Here is a 26,094-nt window from a genome sequence, read left to right as displayed (position 1 = left end):
AAGTTTGCAAACATCACAATTGTGCTGCTATTTTACAGTATATGCACGAACAGGTACCAAGAGGAGAAAAGTAAGAAACTAAGAAAAATAAGAAAAGAAAACATTTAACAAAAAAAATCAATAAGAATCATGTGTCATGTAAAATTAGAAGCAAGAGCAGGTTGATTGTAGATAATTAAAGACATGACATATCACTTGCCTTTAAAGCTTTGGTGCGTAACTTTTTGATATTGATGAACGTCCACTATAAAGCTAATGAAGACTATCAGCTCCACACACTTTTCTTCAGTGTTTCAATATGTCACCTCCATGAGTACAAAGTTGAGCTGCATTTGTTGTAAATGTTGCAATACAAATAAACTTGTGTAAAGTGTGTGTGGCTGTAGTTGAATTGTTCCGTATAAATCAATAGTTTTGGAACACGCTGTCCCATACCCCACCACTGTGAGAAATCTGGCTTAAAGTGTCTGCTGTCCTCTCCCAGCCCATTTCTACTGGTTGCCATGGATCCTGGGACAGAAGTTCTACAGCTTTTGTTATTATAGGGCCACTTTGAAAACAGGTGCCAAGAGTGAAACCCTCTTGGTTGTATTATGATCACCTTTCACTAAAAAAGCACAACACCTCACCCAAGTGAGCAACAGATGGTTTTAGAAATAATTGTAAGGCTTGACAGAAACAGAGAGGAGGCGGGGGGAGGGACTACAGAAAAGCAGACACACGACGAGACAGCAATACTAGTAGTAGACAGAGTAACTACGAAAGTTTGAAGCCAGAGGGGTTAGGAGCACGCCTCCAGGATGTACAGTGAGAGATTAGTGAGCGGAGCATGAATGACAATGAGAGACAGAGAGAGAGAGTTTTGTAACTTTGCCTGCACCAGTCACACAGGCTGAGTGGGTCCTGGCTAGAACAGATCCCAGGCGAAACATACTTTGAGTCCCTTCCAAAAAGAAAGAGAGAGAGAGAGAGAGAGAGAGAGACTGCTTAGGGTTGAGTGTGTTAGGCAGTGTTTCAAAAATGACCAAAAGGTCTGCATCTACTCAGAATGGTGGAAAAGTCGCTGCAAGTGGACACAAAGTTTCCCAAAATGGGACTCTGCAGGACGGAGACGACAGGAAGGTGGGACTGGGGAAGAAGGTGACGCTGCTCCGAGGGATCTCCATTATCATTGGCACCATCATCGGAGCTGGGATCTTCATCTCTCCAAAGGGCATCCTGAAGCACTCGGGCAGTGTAGGAATGTCCCTGATAGTGTGGATCGCCTGCGGGGTGCTGTCACTCTTCGGTGAGTTAGTTCACAGGTGGATCCGTATGAAAAAGCTGTCTTTTCTATATTTTGAGAGTTGCTACATTAAATGGGAAAGGTGCTGGTGGATGTTACAAAATATGTTTACTGTCTGTACAGTACAAAAAAAATTGCATGGTCAACAGAAAGACGACACAAGGGTTAAATAACTCCTGAGAACAAATGAAGAAAATGATGAACAGAAGTCCATAAGTATAGCAATGTGACACATCAAATGTCTTCTTCCTAGAGAAAAACTACCCAGCAGTTGCTGCTGGGTAGTTTTTATGTGACATTTATTTAAGTAAGTACAACTTACTGTTGTTTTTTTTTAATTCCTTACTAAAAACATTGGCATAAGCTTAATGTGCTGTTTATGAACAAAAGTACAAAAAAAACTAAGTTAAGCAGGTTTTTATGTACAATTTAGGAGCGAAAACTACTCTTTTCTAACTAAAAGCCAAGTTTTTGCTTGCTTTGTCAGCTCAGCTCATGTTGCTCCTTTATTGTTATAAAAAACATGATTAAGCTTGGTTTTATGATGCACAACAATATACAGTATATTTAATACGATCAATTGTTTTTTATATTCATCTTTAGTGCAAAAAGTGTTGGGCAAGTTACTCAGGAAGTGTAATATGTTACTCTTTACTTATTACTCCTTAAAAAAGTAATAATATTACTTCACTTATTACTTAGAATCAGAAGTAATTAGTAGTTAGTTATATTACTTTATTACTTTTGTGCCCCCCCCCAAAAAAAAAATAAATAAATAACAACAACACACAAAACACACGCACAACCTGCCAGCTCCTTTAGAACTCGTTCTACTTAATTGGAACAAAAACATTCTGCATTCAGGCTGTAACTGTATGTTACAAAGACTATCACACATTTACATAGGCCTATACAGTAGGCTTACATTATAAAAAAAGACCTGGTGACGCAGAATCCCATTCACCATAATAACTCGCTGTGCCTGCGAGAGAGGAGAGGCTCAAATTGACATGCTGGATGTCATCCATGTTCCCACTTGGATCAAAGCCTCTATATAATGACAATACTTCCAGCTGTTGAAATTATTCCTCCCTCTCCGTCACCCTCCAGCCTTCGTTTAGCTTTTTAGCTAGCGTACGCATCACGTCATTTAAGAAAAGCTTACCTGGCACAAAAAACAAACCACATTCTGGTAACGCAGTAACGCAGTGTTACTTGGATAAGTAACTGTAATATAATTTAATAGGGCTGTCAAAATAACGCGTTAATTTCGATTAATTAATCTGAGAAAAAATAACGCGTTAAAAAAAATAACGCAGATTAATCCATTCCATATTGAACTTTGACCCAGAGCCGTTCTAGCCACCATTCGACTGAAAAATGAAGGAGGGAGATGAGAAAGCGCTGCCTGGATCATTAATTGGAACATTTACTTATAAAAATCTTCTTCCTGAATCCTTCTTCCTGGGTTGGGTACCAAAATCCGGTGCTAATACGGCACTAGTGTCTTAACGACCTGTATCTACCGGACCGAATAGCAACGCAAATTTCGGCTCCTCATTTCGGCGCCACTGATATGTCTGCGCTGCTCTCTGATGGTCTGAAAACGGACGTTACAGGCAACAGAAACATCGCTGCACGTGACGCTAGTTAACACTATACTCGACAGCAGCTAACGTTAGCCTACCGCTAGCTAGTAGCTGGATTAAACACGGAAAATGCTGACAGCTAACGCTAAACGGTGTAAAGTGTGACTGTATTTCACTGTAGAGGATTCAACACCGGGATGTAACAATGTGCAGCTGCCGTTGTCAGAAAAAAACAACACAGACGGTGCATTCAATGAAACTGGTAACCTACAGCTTCATGGTGCATTTAAAGTTATTGTTAAATGCCCTTCTCCCATCTGGTGGTTGTTTTTCTCATTCAACAGCTATTTACTAGTGAAATAAGTTATTGTTATAGTTATTACATTATTATTAAATCATTTAATTGTGACCATATGGCCTAGAAATAAACAAGCCGTTATTTAATGTCGCCGACTGTTGTTTAGTACCTTTTTTTTTCTTTTTTTTTTTACTTTCTTAAAGAGTATCGGTTCAGGCATCGTTAAGGCACCAGGCAAAAATTATGTATGCGATTAATTTAGATTAATTAATCACAGAGTATGTAATTAATTCAATTAAAATTTTTAATCGATTGACAGCCCTAATAATTAATGTTTTGGAAATTGTAATACCTTACGCCAGGGATCATCAACAGGGGTCCTCAGAGTCAAAGCAGGGGGAGCTCCAAATTATTGTAAAATGTTAAAGTTTTTTCAAAAATTAAAAAGTCTTAAAAGGTAACTACCGTTTTTTCAACCTGGACCCTATTTTCTTATGTTTTTGTGTCTAAATGACTGATGGGAACAACAATCTTTGACATTGGTCCAGTATTAAGCGAGATTGGCGAAACAAGCTACAATGGAAGTTAATATGGCAATTGTCCAGCTTGTATTTACCTTCACAAAAGTGCTCGTTTTGCCACTGACAGGATCAGATTAATTTTCTAGGTGTCTGACAACATTATGGAAAGGATTTCTAAGGAGGTCGACCTTTCTGTTAAAGAGTAAGGTCCTTTTTTTAAACATAAAAACATCCTCGAAATTGCGTTTACTAAACCCATCAGACTCCATGTAAATAAACAGTAATTTTAGCATCGTAAAGTACACTTCATTCAAAGTCGACAGAAACAAAATAAAACTATGAAACTTTTCCAACCATTACATCTCTAGTTTTGGTTGAAATAAAGACAGTTTACCCATTTATATGTGAAAATACTGCATGTTGGCTCTATACACGCTAAAAGTAATTTTTTTTAAAAGGAGTCTGGTGGCTTTAACTCAAGTGACCTCAGAGCTGTTTCTGCTTAACAGAAAGGTCTTAAAATCTTAAAAGGCCTATCTCTGTAGTGATACTTTCCATATTGTTGTCAGACACTTAAAAAAAGGCAGCAGTGTCTTGAAGTATGAGACATGATGTATTTATTAACATTTAACTGAAACCACAATCTTTCCCTAACCCTAACCGAAGTGCTTGTGTTGCCTAAAAAGCAAGCCTCTTTCAGTCAAATTCAAAAATATTTATTTATGTATTTATTTTTCAGTTAAAATTCAAAAGAAGTTTTGAATGAATCCCATACATACATCTTACATATATACATCTTTTGTTTATATCACAGTTATGTGACTCAGATAATGTAACAACAGCCTATGAAATATACTACACCTCTTTATTATCATAAAACGTTGAATTTTTTTTTTCTTTCTTAAAAGAACATTAAATTGACAAAACCATCAACAGTCACACCCCTTAGGACCTTAGCTAAGTTTAGCAATTAATTGCGGTTAAACAAAGAAACGCCGATTACTTAAAAATATTGTGAATTATGTAATAATTGTTACAGGCCTATGTAGTACTATATAACAGCAATTTCCAGGAGACAGAGTTGAAATATCAGTGCTGCAGAAGGCGGTGCCGAAGTAAAGCCGTGCACATCTGTGTATTCTAGCATATATTGTTGCAGTATCCTTAAATCCTTCAGATTTTGTGCAGTAATGAAAGGTCCAAGCACATTATCCTCTTATACTCTACCTTAACCACTTTCCCGCTTCCCTTAATTCGTATTCCCTTAACTTGTAATTAAAACTTGTCCGTGTAAATCTGTTTTTCTCAAGTTATGGGTCGAGATCCTGAAAGGCTCCTACAGTCTGGCGGATCATGGGGCCCAGGGAGGGACTGTACATCTCTGTAGATGTGGCTGAGACAGTTTGACAGCCCTGGGGACTGTTTTGTGCCTGCCTTCTTGTTTTAGAGCCAGAGCTAATCTGTCACCTCTGTCACCTCTGTCACTGCAGGAGCCCTGTCTTATGCCGAACTGGGGACTTGTATTAAGAAGTCTGGGGGGCATTACACGTATATACTGGAAGCCTTTGGACCTCAGATGGCTTTCGTAAGGCTATGGGCTGATCTCATTGCTATAAGGTAATGTCTACCTCCTCCTTACCTCAAGTTTCATGAACCTACAGTCACCTTAAAACTGCATTAAAGGTAGAGTAAGTGATGTAAATGTGCCGGCCGGCAAGTAGTTATCTGTCAGTGAATCTGGGGGGCAGAGCTTCTGAAGTTGCAAATCTTCTTGACAGCGCTAACATTTGAGGGGATAGAAACTCTGAGAGTCCAAAATTGAAGAGGCTATTCTATTAGCTGTGTCACCCCATGGAACTTTATACAACCTTGCTACACTAAAGAGGCATGGTGTGCAGTCAGTTGTAAGAGTCAATGGCACATATGCATTCCCTTGAATTAAGTGTTTTCACTTACTGTCCTGTGAGTAGTAGCCACTATGTCACCAGGCTTCCAACGTCACTTATTTCAGGAGGATGTGCAAATGAATTTCACAGTGCCACTGATCTGACTGCACTAACTCTGGTTGTAGTAATACTCCACCAACAATCTATTATTTGAGTCTTAAACACTCTCTGCCTGTAGGCTTGAAAAGTAGCTCTGAAAGTTTGTAGCTTTATGAAGAACGGCAGCTGTTCTCAGTTTGGATTTGCGGCAGTTACGATGGATTCTAATGGCAACCCAAAGACATTGAGTAGATATGTTTCAAAATGTCCACAGAAACTTCTCAAATGCTGCAGCATAATTGATTTCTAACTGTGTTCCAGACAGTTACTCTACACCAGAGTTGAATACTACTTCTGTGTCACACTCTTATTTTTACCTCCTCATAGTCTCGCATTGCCAGACCTTCCTCCACAGTGCTCCGGAGGAAGGTCTGGCTAGTCCACACAAGCATTCCGGGATGGGAGAAAAACGTGCTCTGGTTAATTGGCATTTCTTTAAACCAATCACAATCAAGGAACTGGTTTTGGTGGAACATGTGTATGTTCAAAAGTTTTTTTAGTCGTGTGAGAGAAAACTCTGATTGGACAGATAGTCTAGCTAGCTGTCTGGATTTACCCTGCAGAGATCTGAGGACCAATTAACCATAGAACTTATACAGAAATTCCTACACATTGGACCTTTAACTGCTCCTCAGATCTCTGCAGGGTAAATCCAGACAGCTAGCTAGACTATCTTTTCTGTTCTGAGTTTTCTGTTGCACGACTAAAACAACTTTTGAACGTACACGTGTTCTACCAAAACAAGTTCCTGCCGCCTTTTGCAGAGGCGCCGTTGCTCTGTGCGGCGCTTTGACAATTGTGATTGGTTTAAAGAAAGGCCAATAAACCAGAGCACATTTTTTCTCCCATCCCAGAATACTGTGTGGACTAACCAGACCTTTCTCCGCAGCACTGTGGAGGAAGGTCTGGCAATGCGAGACTACTTTTTTGTTAAAGAGTAAGATCCGTTTTGTTTAACCAGAAACAGCTCCAAAATCGCGACCGTCAAATTCACCAGACTCAATTTAAATAAACAATACTTTTAGCATGTGTAGAGCCAGCAAATGTGCACATGTAAATGGGTGAATTAAGGGTTTATTTCAACCAAATCAGAGTGGTGATTTCAGAAGAAAACAGTCTGGAGTGCTCAGAAGTTCAAAACAAATTATGAAGGTGCTCTTTGGAAAGGGAACAAAAGCTTCAAAGAAAAAAAGGATCCAAGTGTGTTGTGAAAATTATTATAAAAAGCCTTTATTTAAATGGCTATTTCATATCGAAATCTTACATTGAAAGTAGAACTGGACAGCAACCCACGCGTATCGGCACAAAGCAGCCTTCTTTAGGGTGTGGATTCTTCAGAGTGGGGATTGTTGAACCACTGGAAAGACGGACCAAGACTGGCTTTTTAAAGTTTTTTGTTTCTGTCGACTTTGAATGAAGTGTGTTTAAGTATGATGAAATGACTTTTATTTAAATAGAGTCTGGTGGGTTTGGTGATGGCGATTTTGGGGCTGTTTCATGTTAAACAAACAGGATCTATATAGGTCTATATCTGCAAGGATCCTTTCCATAATGTCAGACACTTGGAATAATTATTTGAGCCTGTCAGTGGCAAACAAGCACTTATTGTGGACATAAATTGAAGTTGCGCAACTTCCCATTAACGTCACATTGCAGCTGTTTCCCAGCTGCCAACTGCAGCTGTCTTGCTTAATAATGGACCTTTTTTTTTGGACCAAAAACATAGGAAAATAGGGTCCAGGTTGAAAAAAACAAAGTTACCCTTGACTGATGGAAGATTATTTGTTTCCCAAGCACATGATCTGTGTTTGAGAATTTTATTTAGACTGTGTTGTGTGACAGAGCCCTCAACACCAGACACATATAAAAGTCTTATCTGGCTGTGACCTTGTTAATTGAGATACTGAGTTTGGTTTAGGTGAGAAAAAACCCCTGTGTGAAGCTGTGTATGTACACAGCATAGGCGAATAGTATAAACAGTCTCGTGGCTATCCTGAGCTGGCCAATTTTATGCTGGCCTTGGGCGAGTGGGACTCAATGGAAACCATGGGAAATGAACCGAGACAGAGACAGAGAATGAAAACAACAACGGGGGAGACAAAGAGAGATTTCCCCCGCTTCAGCAGCTCAGCGGCTGTTGTGGAAAATGAAGAGGGAAACAGTGATGAGCCATAGGATGAGCCTGTGGGACCAGCCAACCTTATTTGATTCTTTTTGAAGCCAAGCCTATGTGGTCAGATCAGTATCATAATGAAGGAATGAATGCACACACAAAATGCATTTTGGGGTTCATATATAAATGACTCTACACAAAAATAGTTTTCAATGCATGTAAAAAATATGAATAGTATATGAATATAAAAAAACAATTATACAAAAGATGCACAGAATGTAAACCAATGTCCACAAATATATGTATGTATTTAAAAGTATTTGCTATTTTTGTCCAAAGCATATTTGTGTGTTTTTATATATATATATATATATATTTACATATATATATATATATATATTTACACATATACAAAGTTCAAGGGGTATGAATACTTTTGCAAGCCTCTTATCTATAAATGCTCAAATTACAAATGTATTTTTTTTTTAAACAGGAAATTATCTGTAGCCAAACACAAGGGAGGGACACACACACACACACACACACACACACACACACACACACACACAGGCTGTGGTTGGTAAGTGGCCAGGTTAACTTGGTTCAACAAATGTTCCCTGAACATTTATAAATATTTTTCTTGTTGCTAAACGACAGTGGTCACAACTGAAGCCACATGTGCAAAACTCTAACTACGGTCTGCATTACCAACAGTCACATAAGCTAAATAGTTCACATCACCTGCAAAACTCATTCCAAACAACACAACAACTCTTCACACACATCTCAAAACAGGCTCAGTGCTGCCAAACACTATGAACAATCCATCACTGAGATAACACACACTGTCACTCGGAACACACTGACAGTCAAAACACTAGCATCAAACACCAAAACACATATTAGAAACTTTTCATCTTTACAGTTTGAATAATTTGAGTGACTTCACACAAATCAATATTTTCTTCAAAGAAAAGAGTAATTCTTTCACATGAATTTATTTTATTTTATAACAGTTTTTGAGGTAAACAAGAGGGAATGAAAATCAGCAGTTTGCATATATATATATATTTTTTTTTTGTCTGTAGTAATTGACGTAATTACTGGGGAAAAGTTACAACCTAAGGGTATGTAATAGTAACAAAGAACACAGTAACTGGACTGATCCCGCCTCTTTCCAGCATCAGGCCACACATTTTCATCATCACATTGGATGTCCTCTCTTGCCATGCACCTGCATCATCTTTAAATACAAATGAATGTAGTGTTTCCATTGCTTCCACCTCCATTACTTTCTGAAAGTGCACAGTTTTACTTTAGTAAAGGAAGTGTTTTTTCAGATTTTTTTATAGTTGTGTATGTAACCTCAGACATCTTACCTGGACGTATTGGTACCTTTGCTCTTTTACCTGTTCACTGTTTCTCTCAAATGGTACAGTGTATAATCAATTAATTCTTACTTGGTGTTTCAGAGTCCTATTGAGCCTTCCTATATATATATATATATATATATATATATATATATATATATATATATATATATATATATATACTGTATGTGTTCACTACAAGTCTAAAACATACACCTGCTTAGTCTTTCAGCTGAAATTGCAATTAGCAGTGTTTAAAATTCATCAGGCCATTCTGGTGTGTGTGGTTAACAGTTTTGACAGTAGTGTGTTAGCATTTAAACAAAGTGCTGTAAATCCACAGTGTTGTGCAGGTTGTGGTTAAAGCCATGGGATAAGTGTGTAGAGTTTTGAAAACAGTGTTTAAGCAATGAAAAACGAACTAGAGTTTGGTCCACATGAACTGCTGCTGTGCAGACTGTGGTTAGAGTTTTGCACGTGTCTACAGTTGTGCCCACTGTCGTTTAGCAATTGACGAAAACTGTAATTAATACAGTACAAAATATACATTTTTCACTATGCATGTACAATGTGTATAGTACAAATTAAAATATATAAATGCAAAATTGAAATGTTTAAATTAAGACAATTGTGCTGAAAAGATTGTATTTACACAGTATATTTTATGTGTGTGTGTGTGTGTGTGTGTGTGTGTGTGTGTCCTCCAGGCCTGCAGCATTGGCAGTCATCTCGCTGGCCTTTGGTCAGTACATCCTGGAGCCTCTGTTCATGCCCTGTAGTGTCCCCCCTATGGCTGTCAAACTGGCCACCGCCATCAGCATAAGTACGTATACCGCAACATTAATACACCGTTACATTAATACATCAGTGTGACAATATATCAGGATGACATTATGATTTTGACCAGTTGTAACTGGTCTGCAAATGACAGGAAATGTGCATTGAAAAGGAGGAAGGCATTGGTGAAAAGAAGTATTTGTCATCATTTACTTCATTAAAAGTGGCAAAACTACAATGTATAATATACTCCATCACAAGTCAAAGTCCTGCATTCATAATCGTACTAAAGTAGAATTCCAGTTCCGGCTCTTTGTCGTTGTCGTATGTTTTCAGCAATTTCTATCGGGATGAATCAAGTTTTATCTTATCTTAAAAGGACAGAAGTATCAATAACAAAATCTTTAAAAAAAGTAAAAGTACTTGCAAAAAGTGACCCCCGTGAGTGTTATAGTTAGTTTTATATTATATTTTTACTTGGCATTGACATCACAGTTACATTGGACGAACCAGATGCATTGCTTGAGTGTTTTAGCACACATGCTAATTTTCAACACCTGTCCATGGGAGGGTTTAAAAAAAAAAAAAAAATCAGAAACAAATGGTAGTAATAGTTACAATGCTAACAGTAAAAGTAATAATACTGACTTATGGAACCTACCTATGGCAGATAAATTGAGGTATGGGTAAGGTTAGGCAATTAAAACACTTGGTTAAATTGATAAAATAATACCAATATTTTCCTATTTACATGTTGTGATTTGTATAGTCACAGCATGTACAAATAACAAGGTCACATGAGACACAGCCATCTTCTAACCGTATATAAACTGGGAACTATTCTCAGAAGGCGAAGCACTGCTGCTTGGGCGGAGTGATTAGTCAACACCTGAAAAGCACCATTGTTACTCTCTGCTCCTCACCAAGGGGCTTCTCAGGTGCTGCGAGCAAATCACTCCTCCCAAGTAGCAGAAGTTGCAGTTCTTTGCCTTCTTAGAATATAGTTCCCAGTTTGTATACGGTTAGAAGATGGCTGTGTCTCATGTGACCTTGTTATTTATACATGCTGTGACTATACAAATCACAACATATAAATATGAAAATGTTGGCGTTATTTTGTCACTTATTGGGAGCAGTAGGCTAGTTGGAGCCCCTTACCTCCAGGATCTGTGCTAAACTAGGCTATAAGTCGGCGTGTTCCTTTAAGTCAGATATGTCATAACTTTCACATTTGCTCCATGAAGGACACACTACAGCACTTGCTGCGTTGGCACTGAATGTTGTCACTGGACATAAATCGTGTGCTCTGAAAATGACCAATAAAAACCTAATTCCTGTGTCTCTTTCTTTGTCCCTGTAGCCTCTGTTATGTACCTGAACAGTATGAGCGTGACATGGACGGCTCGGATTCAAATCTTCCTCACCTTTAGCAAGCTGCTGGCCATCGCCATCATCATAGTGCCTGGAATGTACCAGCTCTTTAAAGGTAAGACACCTTCATCTTCACCGTCAACACTAGGGCTGGGTGCCGAACTTCAACACTTTTAGTGTTCATATTCCAGTATTGAATACCAGGTATAGGTACCTGTATCGGTATCAAAAGTTTTTGAACAATACCTAGCCCCATCACCGCCACCACATCTCCATCAATCTAATAGCCTCTTTTACCACCAAGAGTCTGTAGGACATTTAGTGATTCACCCTTGCTGCTGTTCAGAAACATTCTCAGCTGTAACAATTAAACGGCTTCCTTTGTCTCACACAACCACATGCACTGTAAATAAAAACTTGAAGCCTTGCAGGCCGTGATACACAGCTGCTCACAGTAAGCAACCACTCAGGCATTTAACTATGTCCTTACAGCTGGTTAGGGTCAGAAGAGACACTCTTCCCCTCAGCTATGGACCTAACTGTGTAGAAAGCATTACTACAATATTGGTGAAAGTTCACCTCAGCTATAAACTCCACTGGAATTGTTTTTTTCATATCATGTATACTGTTTATACTGTCTAAAAATGACCTCTTAATTATCATTCACATTTCTTGAACTGCAGACCTGCTGAAGCCAATAACACTCCTCAGATCCTGATGATTAAAGCTATTCATCCTCCGACCCTGCCATGTAGAAAGCATCAGTGCAAATTTCAATTCTGTATCTAAAAGTACAACCCGTTCTCACTACCAACTCGTAAAATACTAGCGCTTGGTCAGTGGCTCTCAGCGTCAGACACTGACACAAAAATCACCCTTTAGCGTCTGTTTGTATTAATACAATTGTATTGTCTCTACAAGTACAGAACAATCATGTGTTTATTACGAGGGAGTACATAGTGTCTACCTTCCACTCCAAGCACTCCTGCAATTAAACTCCATGCCTTTTCTTTTCTGGCGTTGTCTTTATAAAATGTTTTCCCACATCCGAGATGAATCTCTCGTTGTCCATGGTGTTGTAGAGGAGATATATATACGGTACGATATTGATATTGGGGGGGGGTGTCTTTTGGTAAATTGACTGGATGCTCTCTCTGTTTCACTTCCTGCACGCCCCGCAGCCCGTGTGAAAATAGACCTGGCGCGTATCTTTAGCAGAGCGGAGAGCCGCTTCACGCACGCTTCTGGGACCCGCCGCGGTGCAGCTGGTGGAATATCAAGTATTGACTTGAATGGCTGCGATTGCTCGCGGTGGTTGCGGCGCCTCCGGAAAGCAGTGCAGACGCGCCCGGTGGAAAATAGGTGTTAGATGACGTAGTATTAAGAGAGACAAAGGTAGCCAGAAGTATGATCGAGTGTGTGGTCAAACAACACAGCACTTTCACCCAGGAGGCCGGGGTTCATGTCCCATTCCTGTCCCTTGTGTCCCTGAAACGTACATTTTGTAACCCCAGCCACGATATTTCCTAAACCTAACTGTCCCGTTCTTGTGCTGCATGTCAGTTAAACGTACGTCTCGACCCACAACGTCCAAATGGCCAGGGAGGTTTGGAGGTTTCTTGGCAATTAGTTTATTAGTAATGATAAGTGATTTTATGTCCAAACCGGATTCTACATGGATCAGGCCCTTTTTGGGATTACAGGTCCTTGGAATAGCAGAGTGGGATCTCTTTTACATTTAGATGTTTAGACCAAATAAACCATATATATAATATGTACTGTATATAACAAAAAACTTTTTTGTTATATACAATTATTATTTGTCACATACAATCGACAGTACAATGTAGTAAAATTAAATTACTGCATTAAACCCATCCTAAGTTTTAGGAGCAGTGGACAGCTATACATACAGCATCTGGGGAGCAATCTGGGGTTCAGTGTCCTGCTCAGGGGCAGTTTTTTTTTGGGAATTTAAGTTTTTTATTGTTTCACAGGTCATGGAAGCAGAGATCAGTTTTTTAGTTGACCTTTGTGTAATCCCAGAACAAGTCCAAATTTGGGAGTATAAGTGATCAAAGACTGTACTCCTGATACCTGCTGAGCTCCACAAATTGCAGACTCCAGTCTCGTTTACTATAAAAACAGCCACCCTTTTTTAACACAACTTATAGTCATAACAAGGAATTGTGTAGATTTCTGTAATTCTATGTGTTGTATGTTATTGTTTCATCTGAGGCTGGATTACCAACTGGACAAGAATGCCACATCGTCATCTTCCTAAAATAATGGCCTAAATAATTTTTGGACCAAAATGATTTTTTTTGCCTAAATCATCTCCTCATGGTGCTGGTCACCTCTGGTAAAACTGCCTACATCCTCAGTTGAACAGGTCATGTGATTCTACACCTTTAGTATAATGACTTATGTCAAGCGTGTGCGTCTTAGGTCGTTTAGTTTTTTGTGTTTTCTGAAAAACCTGAAAAAATGACATAGGCCATTATTTTAGGAAGGTGACGACATGAAGCTTCATTAAGTTTCATGAACCATTTTCTTTATTTTCTGAGCCCAATAGATGGCGCTCTTGTTTTAAAGAAAAAGGCTCAGGGAATGGATATTCAGTGTGCTTTTAACCTTTTGTTAAACAGACAGCGCCATCTAGTGGGCTCAGAAAATAAAGAAAATGGTTCACAAAACATCATGAAGCTTCACTTGGCCATTACAAGCAAGAAAGCAACTGCCCCAGGACCGCAAACTCACAGGGGCCCAAAGGCCCCATATGCAGTGTTATGCGGAAAATAATAAAAGAGGTGGCCGTATCTTTGGCTAACTTTAGCGTGTGTGTTTGCAGGAGAGACCAAGAACTTTGAGAATGCCTTTGACCTGAGCAAAGTGCAGCTGTCTGGTATGCCACTGGCCTTCTACTCTGGGATGTATGCATACGCTGGGTGGTAGGTATGCTCCTCACGCACACACACACCACACACACACAGACACACATGCACACACACACACACACACAAATACAATATTTTCAGTACAATCATCTTGAATTAAACATTCCTCAAACATATTCTTAAATGGTCTCAGTTTGTCGCACATCATTTTGTGTCTTCACTTCAGTTCTATATGCATTGCACATGATTGACCACTCAGGAGTGGTTCATCAATCAATCAATTTGTCAATCATTGGTGGTTATACCCTGTTTTTGTTTTTTTTCAGGTTCTATTTGAACTTTGTGATAGAGGAAGTAGATAACCCAGAGCGGTAAGTTTAACCCATGTGTTGGCTGTATCCTTATAGTCTGTCTGCATTTGCCGAATTCAAAACCTAAAGGAAAATATTGTTATCAGTAGTTGCACAAAGGTAAATTATGCCATATCACTGGAAAATATACAACGAGTACTAGCTAATCAGAGGCAGAGTAGGGCAGGTCTTTGCGGAATGCGGATCAGGAAAAAAACAATCAAACTACCATAAATAACAAGTTGTTCTCCTGCCAATGGCTGGGAAAGAGGCCATTTGGCATGCAGATTTTAACATTTTCGCAAAACTCTCTGGCACACTTATTGCTAGTGTGCCATTGGTTGAGCTACGCGTGCCTGAGGTTGCTGACCCCTGGGCTAAACCTACTGTACTGTACGCTACCTGCTTAGCACCAGACAGCAGACACAGTAAGAGACAAGCTGGTGAACATAGTGGAGCATTTAGCTGCTAAAGGAGTTGCTTCTCAGGAGTTGATCAAATTAGAGCTAAAAGAGAGGTATTCTTTTCTACTCTCAACAAATCTCATGTGAAGACCCAAACCAACAATGAATGCATACTAACAAGTATTGTGTGTGTCAAAGCCTGATATATCTTCTTCCTCTGTGCCAAAGAGCTCCATTGTTGTCCAAAAATGATTGAAAACACATCAATGAGCCACAACGGTTGCACTGGGTGACATGCTCCTTTGTTACCATGAACACGTCACAAACTGTAGTTTATTTTGACTCAATCCCACACACACACTATCCTGCTTCCCCAAATACTCATTAAAGCACCAAATGTGGATTAATCCCCTGCTAAACATAGTCCCCCAACAAATGCAGTATTTCCTCCTGTCTGAGTAACGTTTGTAACAGTGGTCAGCTGATTTAGAAAATTATCGAGCCCATTTAAAAAATAACAATAAATATTTTGTTGACGTCTTCAGTAGGAACCAATGGGCTTGGAGCTGAGAGCCACAGACAGGGACAGGGTAGGGAAGATAGAAAGTATTGGCACAATCATGGTACGTGTCCACATTGGCGTTTTTGACGTTAGGGATCGCCCCGCTTCCCAGTATTGGACGCTTGATGGACTTACCACTGGCAATATTATATTAGATGACCACTGACAAGCAAAGAAAACAGGCTCAACCCTCTTACAACTGTGACGGCTGCACCTGATTGGACGAACGCTTTAACTTGTGGGAGCTCTGCTTCGAATTTAAAAACGGACCAACATTGCGGCTCGTTTGGAAACTCTCCCTAATTTTACGCAAAATAGTTCACCGAAATCGACAACAGTCAGTTTAAGAGAGTTTTCGAGAGTTGGCCTTCCTTGCTGATTTGCATAAAGTAGCCTGCACCTCAACCTTAGGCAAACGAAGAGCGGGCAACTCAACGCCCTGTCCCTCCAAACTCGCAGCAACACAGCTAGAATGCTTACATAGACAATGAATGGGAAGCGTGGAAATGATGCTTGCCAGTGGACACGTACCGTAACACATTGTCAAAGTAATAGTGGTGGTGATTCCCAGCCTGTACTTGTTTGTGCTGGCCACCATTATTTGAATAGCAGATTTTACTTGAGATTTTCTGGTACAGAGCATCCTCCTGAAATCTGTTAACTCATGCATAACTCAAAGTGCATTTAAATCCCCCAGCAACACTGTTGTATTTCTGTGAATAAAGTACAAAGACTAGAAAGGCAGAGGTCATAATATAGATGAAATGAAGGTGAGTGAGACACATGTGAATGACTTCTTTTGTCAATGTCCCTCCTGCCATCAGGAATGTGCCATTAGCCATCTGTATCTCCATGGCGATTGTGACTTGCTGCTATGTGCTGACCAATGTGGCGTACTACACTGTGATGTCAGCAGAGGAGCTCCTGGCCTCGGAGGCAGTCGCTGTGGTAAGTAATGCTAACACTTTTCAACCAAGATGGAAAGGCCTACAAAATATTGCACTAAGGGACTGTTCGTTATTTATATAAAGTGCCACCAGGGGAGTTTTGGGATCTTCATTAAAATTAGACTTGACCCTCCCCTTGCCAGTAAAATTTTTCCTATGACCCTCCAAAATGATAGTGAAAAGAGGTATGACCCTCCCCATCAATTTATGGATGCCTTCTGTACTGGTTAGCACTGGGCAAAGATGTGCAGATGCCCTTTATTTTTTACAGCCATAACTTACATGATTTAACCTCTACCTTCTCATCTTATACATCACACTCCTCTGTTATGGTGTGGTGGCCATTTCAGTAGATTTACTCACTAACATTGTTGTGGAAACACAATAAGCATGGAAACTAAATGTGCACTTCCTGCATTACTTGAAATACTAAGTTACTCCTCTAACTAGTCCATTCAGCAAAGCACACTGGGTAATTAATTCAACACACAAACTGGTTGCTATGGACTCGTCACTAGGCTTCCTCAGTCATTGTATATTTTAGCTACATAGGTAAAGCTGCCGAAACTGAACATTATCCAAAACATTATCCAAAACATATGTTTATTTTTAAAGCACATTTTAAATTACATTGTAACAATTTAACAATTCGCCCTTATGAAATCCAATCACGGCACGGCTGTCTTGGAACGCGATAGACAGATGGTGGCGGAATGCCCCTACACTTAAATTCAACTAAAATGTAACAGTGAACACTCAGTGTTTGACCTACAGTCTGTTGAAATGCCTATCCAAGCTGGAGCTGGCCTTGGCTCTCCTGCAGTGGTGTGTGCTACTTGAAAGCATTTAGTTGAGGTCTGACCTCTCTCTGCTGTTAGCGATGTTTACTTCTACTGTGAGCCCCGCGGTTGCCTTCCTGCACTTAACATGTAATTATTAGCGAAGTGTCTCCGACAGCTTGTCTTTCCAGTAGCTGTTAATGTGATTGTTCCCGCCCAGCCCTGTAATGCTAATCACATCACGGACATCCCCCTAATATCAGCCACCCTCGCTTATTAGACTGAGGACTGCTATCGGTGCTACTGTAAGCCTTTAGCTGGGGAAGTCTCATTCACTAAGAGATGTCTGATCTTTTCTAATGCACTTAGTTTTATTGCCCTGTGTACGATGAGAGATAGGAGAGCCTTAAGAAAGGTGTTAAGAGCATTTCTCTGTTTTAAGAAGGCTGTGATGTGATAAAACAATTACACTCTTCCTTCCCCTCAGACAGCCAGCAAAAGTTTACATCTCAAACTTAATTTGTCTAGAAGTTGTCTTCAGGAGTCTGGACTCAAGGCACAATTAGTAATGGTAGACGGCATCATTAAGAGGTATGTTGTGAAGGGTAATAGGCAGAAAGAGTTGAAGAGTTTGAAGCATGACATACACATTTGTGTGAATTTGAGCAAATTACTGAGTTTAAGAATCTTTGACAGCATCAGAAAACAATACTAACTTAAAGCTAATTGTGCCTTCTAATGCAATATTATCATAATGAAAATGCTACAATATTTACATTTTTAAATTTCTTCATAGTAAATATATTCTTTGTAACACTGTTTAGCCAACCAGTAGGAGTTGGGTTGCAACAAGGACATGATCCTTTACTAGCTATTTACTTATGTTTTTGTGTCTAAGTGCTTGATGGGAAAAACAATCTTTCTAAGTGTCTGACAACATTATGGGAAGGATTTCTAAGGAGGTTGACCTTTCTGTTAAAGAGTAAGATCCTTTTTTTAAACATAAAAAACCCGCAAAATTGTATTCGCTAAAGCCACCAGACTCCATGTAAATAAACAGTAGTTTTAGCATCGTAAAAAATACACTTCATTTAAAGTCGACAGAAACAAAATAAAACTACTCTTACATATGGGATAATATAACATTTGTGGCATTTTGTTTTAGACAGAAGTTACTGTACTGTTATCCTCTCAAAATGAGCAAAAAGGAGTTGAAAACTAAAAAAGTGATGTACTTAAATTCTTCTAAACTCTATATTAGTCTATTATGTGCCTGTTAACCTCTTTTGGTATCAGGTGGGATTACACACTGCCCGAATGTATAATAAGAATGTAATAACCACTTTAGTCTTTTCCGTCACTGATCCACATCATTTCCACCATTTCACAAGGCACATTATAAAAGAAAACTAACCAAAACAACAAAACAAAAACAAATGCTTTCTTAATCTCATGATGGAGAACTGTTTCATGTGTATAAATCCCTGATCATAACTGCAAACATTTTGATTTTCTGTACATAGTAAAATACATATTTTTCAGGAGTAATCCTATTTCAGTAGGGTGGAATGCATGACATTTTATGACAATTTTCTTTAATGCGTTCAATACCCGACTGTTCTTTTTTTTTTAAATACATAAGCAGTATTGCATTATTATAGAGTGGTTACATAGAAATGATCTTAAATGACAATGAGATTTTCTTTACAGCCAGTGCTTGTCTATACAAGCATAGTCTGTGATTTATCAGCAGCTTCATGAATAATAAGCAGCTTTTGCTCCCACTTCTGCATGACCCATTAATGACAATTACTGCCTGCTTTACTGTCCTGTTCTAGTCCTGCGTCTCCTTTTATAACCCCACCTATGATATTTTACTAAACCAAATCCGTCAAAAGTGACGTCAAAAGTGACGTCAAAAGTTCAGACCCAGCGTGTTTAGATAGGACGCTAAACAACGGCAAAGGCACCTGACCAAGCATCCGTATTTTACGCAGTGGGAGTGAGAATGTGTTGTGAGATGGGTGAAAGTGTTTCTTCTGCTCATTGTGTTGTCCTAATTTGCAGTGAATCAAATTTTTGCAGTGAATCTAATTTTTCCCCCCACCCCTATCTGTGATACATTCTTCACTCGGTAATGAAGGCCTGTAAGTGACAAAAACAATAAAGTCAGAGTTTCTTAACGGATAAGCTATCTATCTTGATACTCAAAAGAAAGGTCTATTGAATAATGTTATATATCCTCATGTGAAATAAGGGATTGATATACATTGTCATGAGTTTGTGAGCAGATACACTGCTGACATATGCTGGTCACTTCTTACATCCTTGAAGCAACAAATTCTCTTTGCTAACTTTGCTCCCTCTGTTTCGACCTGTCACAGACTTTTGCAGAGAAGCTGTTGGGAAACTTCTCGATAGCGGTGCCGGTGTTTGTGGCCTTGTCCTGCTACGGCTCCATGAATGGTGGCACATTTGCCTTATCAAGGTACAAATACTTTGTCTTTGCTGTCTTTCTTCTCACATCTATGTACATTCACTTACCGGAGAGCCGCTTCATGCATGCTTCTGGGACGTGGCTGGTGGAGTATCAAGCATTGACTTGAATGATTGCTTGCTGGGTTAACAACACACTACATATTTATATTAGATAAATATTCAGTAAAGTGCCATATATAGCACTAAATATGTTTTCAGTTGTAGAGAGCTATAGAAAAAAGAAATACTGTCTCTAGTATTTAGTGTATGTATATACAGTGATTCCATAAAGTATGTTTTGCACTAGTTCACTGCCTCTGTTTGGAGTTTTTACCCTCATAGTGTGCAGGTTCCTGACTATTTGAACCTATGCGCCTGCTTTTGTTACTGCAAATAATCTCATAATGTCAATGTTGATTGAATGTGATTCAAGATTGAAATGGGCATGTTTTAGGTCATACATCAATTAATTCAATATTAACTAAATTCATGTCATTCTTGCTGAAATGTCTGTGTGTGTGTGTGTGTGTGTGTGTGTGTGTGTGTGTGTGTGTGTGTGCGTGTGTGTGTGTGTGTGTGTTCCCCAGAACATTCTACGTGGCATCACGTGAAGGACATCTCCCTGAGGTTTTGTCAATGATCCATGTCCACAAACACACTCCAATGGCTGCTGTCTTAATACTGGTCAGTTTACTGCAATATGAACAATAATAATAACAATAACTGTTCATTAGACACTACTGACAACACTAAATCCCACTAAATACCTTGTTTGAAATAGCAGTTAGCATTTAGTAATCTGTAATGACAAGAATAATACTAAAGTTCAATCAAATACTACTCACCATATTCCATGTTTATTATCATCTGCTGGCATCGTGACGCATAATGTTGCTTTGGTTTCCTGCATATACCTTGCATGTTGACATACAGTATGGTTAAACAATTGACCTATGTTTTTAGGTGTCATAAAAATAGATTTTAATGGACACCTGCCAGCCAATCACAAACGAGAATATTTTTCTTTGGCCGTGGTAGAAAAGAGACTTCTAGTCTAACCATTGCAACTACCAAATTGGGTAAAAATCTTCTTTTTTTTTACTTTGTGTGTGTGTGTGTGTGTGTGTGTGTGTGTGTGTGTGTGTGTGTGTGTGTGTGTTTGTGTGTACAGTACCCTATGACAATGCTCCAGCTGTTTGTAGGCGACATCTACAGTCTGCTGAACTTCATGAGCTTCCTGCGTTGGCTGTTCATCGGTGTGGTGGTGCTGGGTTTAATCTACCTCCGATATACCAAACCTGACCTCCCCCGCCCCTTTAAGGTCAGTGTTTCCACAACTGTACACAGCTGTAGCTGAATCTGTGCCACAATATTAACCCAAATACAGGTCACTTATCTTCATTGTATTCCACAGTCTTGTTCTTGTATATAGTTAGTAACCTAACTGTGTCCATGTTCGGACACCATTTGCAGCTATTGGCCATACCAGACACATCCGGTCAATGCAGTTTCCGATTTTTTGACGGTGCTTTTCCTAGGCGATCTTCCTTGAAGTGCAAATAGACGTAAGAAGTAATTTATACACATCTAAAGCGTGATTTATGCTTCTGCGTAAAATCTATGCCGTGGCTACATATGCCGTGGCTACATAGCCCCTAGCTGTAGCCTTATGTGCACCAAAATGTAACTACGCGGCGCGGCGACGCACCTCGCTTGACCATGGCTTGGTAGTGTTGCATTCCCCCCCCCGACTTATTTCCTGGTTCTCCTTCTCCATAAACAACATGAAATCAAGGAGAGGGTTAACTTTTCCTGCTACAGATTTCCCATCGTGGTCAGAAAGAACAGGGGAGACACTTTGTTTCTCTCACTATGACTCTGGAGTTGCTACTCGCTCCGAAGCTAATCGAGAGTGCCGTCACTCTCTCACTCTCTTTACCACACACTCCCCCCGCACACACACACGCCGGCCCTGCAATTCTCTTAAAGAGATTGACACACACACCAACGCACAAGTATAAAATTCAGGCCACTTACGTAGGCTGTGGAGATAGCTCTGCGTGGAGCCTCCGCACAACCATAAATCTAGCTTTAGAACCTACTTGTGAATTCTCATAAATGTACACGGACATTTACATGTTTAATTAGCAAACAAAAGTGACTTTGATGAGAGAAAGCAGTAAGAATGCGTGAGCGACGCTCAGGTGTCGGTATAACTCTACATTCAAAGTGAAAATCAAGGAGCTTTTACTGCATCATTTGGAGTTGTTGAAGCATGCCATTTTATTGTGAAGAACAGAAGTACGGCCCCGGATGTGTTGACAGCATTGATGTTAATTTGGGTGACTTGTTAATACAGTATTATACCCCCCCCAAAAAACAGCAGCGCCCAGTGAGTTTTTACAGCGGGGAGATAGAGGTGTCCGAGCAGGGCTGTAGTCAAGTCCAGCTTTGTCGAGTCTAAGATAAGTCCAAGACCAGGATTAGTTGAGACAGAGTCCAAAGAGGTTTGAGTCCAAATCAAGACCGAGTCCAAATGAGAGGCAGTCAAGAAAAGAATTCATAGTACAAAGTGCTCGCTGACATTGTGTCTGTGGCCAAAATGAAAATGATTGATGCCTGATGATTGAGGTACAGTATATGACCCAGCCAGGTGTGTACCAGGCGACCAATGTCAATGCCCGTTCTAGATGGATTTTGAAATAAACCAATACCTGTTTTCTGAACAAGCGTGCTTCATCAATGTTTTTTTTTGAAGGAGGAAGTTAATTTAGAAAAAAAGCATATAGTGCTGGACTCTATCGAGACCAACAAGTATATTTGACGGGTCCAATGGACGAGTCCGAGACAAGTCCGAGTCCAAATACCAACGAGTCCAAGACAAGTCTGAGACAATAGAAAAACATCTTGAATCCGTACTCAAGTACTACTGCCCTGTGTCTGAGTATGGCCAAGGGTAGCACACAGCCAATTCACCGGTTTTACAGCCAAAACACACCGGGCGCGGAAGGGCTGCGATTAGCCGCAAAGTGCCATGAAGCAGAGCTATTTTCATTTCCCATGTTATCCAATCTGTCCATTCATACCAGCTGCGATCAGGCGCGGGGTGGCCACACCGGCCCGCGCGGAGCGGCCGCACCAGCCCACGCATTGCAGCAATCGTTTTGGTGTCTCCCCTATTTCTTCTGCGAGCTAATGTGTCAAGCCAGGCAGGTAATCACATACAGGAAGGCCACAGTGCAGCTGGATACTTTACAAAATAAAACAAATTTCTAATTAAAACACCCAGGTTCATGGTGATTTTGGCTGTCTTGACTTCTCTGCTGAGAGCGAGACACACAATTAGGCACACGGAGAGAGAGACCGACGGATGGATAGACAGTGTGACACACACACACACACACACACACACACACACACACAAACACACACACACACACACACGGAGAGTGAGAGAGAGAGCTTTGTGTCTGCCGTGGAGAAATGGGCGCCCGGTATGAATAGCCAGGCGCGCGATCAGGCACGACTCTAAGCTTCGCGGCTATTTGCGGTGCTTCAGTGTGCAGTTTGTTTTCGCTGTTGGTTTCCTTTTGCCGACTCTTGTAAAGACAAAGCTAAAGTAAATGGTTAAAAATTTCCCGTTACAAAGGTACAAAGTTACACTTCAGTTCGGCCATTATAGGATCATTTATATTCATATTTAAACAGATATCCTGATAGAATATTAGTCTCATAGTGTCCAAGCATGGGCATAGTTCTTAATAACATCTTAATAGATGGCACTCCTGACTTGTCCACAGGTCCCGCTCTTCATCCCAGTGGTGTTCTGCCTCACATGTTTCTTCATGGTCTTCCTGTCTCTGTACTCGGACCCAGTCAACACAGGGATTGGATTTGCCATTTCCCTCACTGGCATCCCCGCCTACTATATCTTCATTCACTTCAACCACAGACCAAAATGGCTTCAGAGGGGTTTAGGTAAGTTATAACTTAATATATAATGGAAATTCACATTCAACAACACCAACCCGTTCTCACTCCGAACTCGTAAAATATGTCCTACGTCTGTATCAGGTAGTATAAGTAATATGATGGTACTGTGTTGCCTCACAGCAGTTTGATTCTCGTGTGTAGTGTTTGTGTGTGGGTGTCTCTGTGTGTGTGTGTGTGTGTGTGTGTGTGTGTGTGTCTGTGTGTGTGGGTGGGTGGGTGTCTGTGTACGCGCGGGGTGGTCTGATGGTCAGCCCTGCAGCACACATTACAGCAGGAAGAGTAGAGGAGAAATGACATACAGGTAAAAGAAAGCTGTCGTTGCTTTGTAGGAATTGGAGGAATTTGTAGCTCTTCCTCCTTAATGTTACTCTCTAATGTGACACAGTCGGACATCGGCCTCCACAGAAGCGAATATGGCCACAGCAGCGGAGATGCCCTAGTCAGTGAAACAGTTAAGAGAGGAGGAATCAATCTAAATATCAAACTATTGGTCACAAATTATTGGTTATGTCTCTAAAATATAAACGCATAGGCTCTCTAATAATAACTATATAAATTAAAGCTGCAAGCAGCATTGGATGGGCCCTCGCACCTCCTTGCGCATTGGGGTTACTTGCGGACGCCACTCCATCCGCTTGTGTATTTGCGCGACCGTAGGACATCGCAAACCGTCACCAATGAAAAAGGAACTCTGTGCTGAGTTCGATGATACCTTACACAATAGTCTACGTCAAACAGGTCATAAATTATTAAAGGGGCGTGGCTTAAGCAGAGGGTGCGGGCAAAACCATGACCAATGACAAAGGAACTCTCTGCTGAGTTCAATGATATCTAAGACTATACCTTAAACGGTTCAAAAGTCATAAAAGGGGGCGTAAGTTTAATGTAAATCGGATGATGTTTGTCATATAACGCTGATTTCCTGTTGCCAGCGGGGGGCGCTATAACCAAAAGTCAATTTTGGCCTATAGTTGTCCTCAGACTTGGACCCTTGTCAAACGTGAGAAATTTCGGGCAAATATGACAATGTACACTCAAGTTACAACAACTTCTTCGTTCATCGATAAATGCCCAAAATGGCCGCCACGCCCACACCGTTCAACAAAAAGTCTTGATTTTAATAACTTTTCATCATTGAGGTCTTGAGATAGCACAGACCAAATATGAAGTCGATCGGATGAAATCTCTGGGAGGAGTTTGTTAAAGTATAGCACCTTGACTTTTATGTCTACTTGCTGTTGCCACTAGGGGACGCTATGACTTTGAGTAAATATCTATCTCTAGATGTCCTCAGGGTTGGACTCTTATGAATCCTGAAAAGTTTCGAGCCAATTGAACAATGTACACCAAGTTACACCCACTTCCTGTTTCGATGGTGAAACGCACAAAAAGGCCGCCCTGCCACAGCCAGGCCCCATGACCAAAATTTTTTCTTCCAATCACTTTTCATCTTTAAGGTCTTAAGATGGCACAGACCAAATTTGATGTCGATCGGATGAAATCTCTAGGAGGAGTTTGTTAAAGTACGAGGAAATGGCCAAAAACACACTCATTTCGAACTTTCAATTAAAAATGGCGGAATTCCTGTTGCGTTAAGGGTATGGCTCCTATGAGCTTTTTTGTACGTCTTGACATGCTACATATGTGTACCACGTTTCGTTAGTCTACGTCAAACGTACTGCAGGGGCTCAGTTCTTTAAGTTTTGTAGGGGGCGCTAGCGAGGCATTTTTTCACGCCTATCTACGAAACCCTTAAAATATCAAATTTGTCACCAGGCCTGATGCATGTGCAAAGTTTGGTGAGTTTTTAAGTATGATAAGGTCCCCAAAAAGGCGATTCATTTGCCGGGAAAAGAAAGAAGAATTCCTTCAGTTTCAATAGGGCCTTTGCCGCTGTCGGGGCGCTCTGGCCCTAATAAATCATTGCTAAGATGTTAGAAACGATGCATTGCGAGTCCATCCCAAGTTGTATCCTGTGCACACTTTTTTAATCAGTGCACTTGCATCATGCACTTTTATATCAGCGCACCGATGCAAATCGGTGAATCTTTAATGTATATCATGAGAGATGATGTCATTGTACAGTTTTCTGTGTGTCCCCAGATTCCTTCAACAGAAGCTTGCAGATCATCCTGCTTGTCGTTCCTGCTGAGCAATAACAGCTCTCCACCACTACATCACCTCCTTGGTCCCTTCAAATCACACATACATACTAAGCTGAACTGGAACTCCAATTGAAAGTTTTTATGTCTCTGCTGAATGTGAGTTTTTTAAATGTGTTATATTAAAGGATAAAGACTTATGTAGAAAGGCCA

The 26,094-nt window shown here is 40.2% G+C and overlaps 1 protein-coding gene across 1 annotated transcript; it reads left to right on the top strand.

Moving 5' to 3' along the window:
- The first annotated feature begins 745 nt into the window (after positions 1-745).
- slc7a11 (solute carrier family 7 member 11) lies at positions 746-26,094 on the top strand. The gene is made up of 12 exons (XM_031288312.2): positions 746-1,288; positions 5,184-5,310; positions 9,929-10,044; positions 11,359-11,484; positions 14,221-14,320; positions 14,593-14,637; positions 16,407-16,530; positions 19,693-19,796; positions 20,374-20,470; positions 20,958-21,107; positions 23,587-23,764; positions 25,883-26,094. The coding sequence occupies exons 1-12, from the start codon at positions 1,021-1,023 to the stop codon at positions 25,936-25,938; spliced, it is 1,491 nt and encodes a 496-aa protein (XP_031144172.1). The 5' UTR covers positions 746-1,020; the 3' UTR covers positions 25,939-26,094.

The sequence above is a fragment of the Sander lucioperca genome, chromosome 1, assembly GCF_008315115.2.
Source record: "Sander lucioperca isolate FBNREF2018 chromosome 1, SLUC_FBN_1.2, whole genome shotgun sequence".
NCBI lineage: Eukaryota > Metazoa > Chordata > Actinopteri > Perciformes > Percidae > Sander > Sander lucioperca.
Note: the sequence above shows the minus strand (reverse complement) of the source record. Positions and strands in the feature narration are given on the sequence as shown.

What these genes read in the sequence shown, in the direction of transcription:
- slc7a11 (XM_031288312.2), top strand. Translation starts at nt 1,021, where the DNA reads ATGACCAAAAGGTCTGCATCTACTCAGAATGGTGGAAAAGTCGCTGCA. An exon ending in GAAGTAGATAACCCAGAGCG is followed by an intron (nt 14,638 to 16,406) that starts GTAAGTTTAACC and finishes TCCTGCCATCAG; the next exon opens with GAATGTGCCATTAGCCATCT. An exon ending in GGCACATTTGCCTTATCAAG is followed by an intron (nt 19,797 to 20,373) that starts GTACAAATACTT and finishes TGTGTTCCCCAG; the next exon opens with AACATTCTACGTGGCATCAC.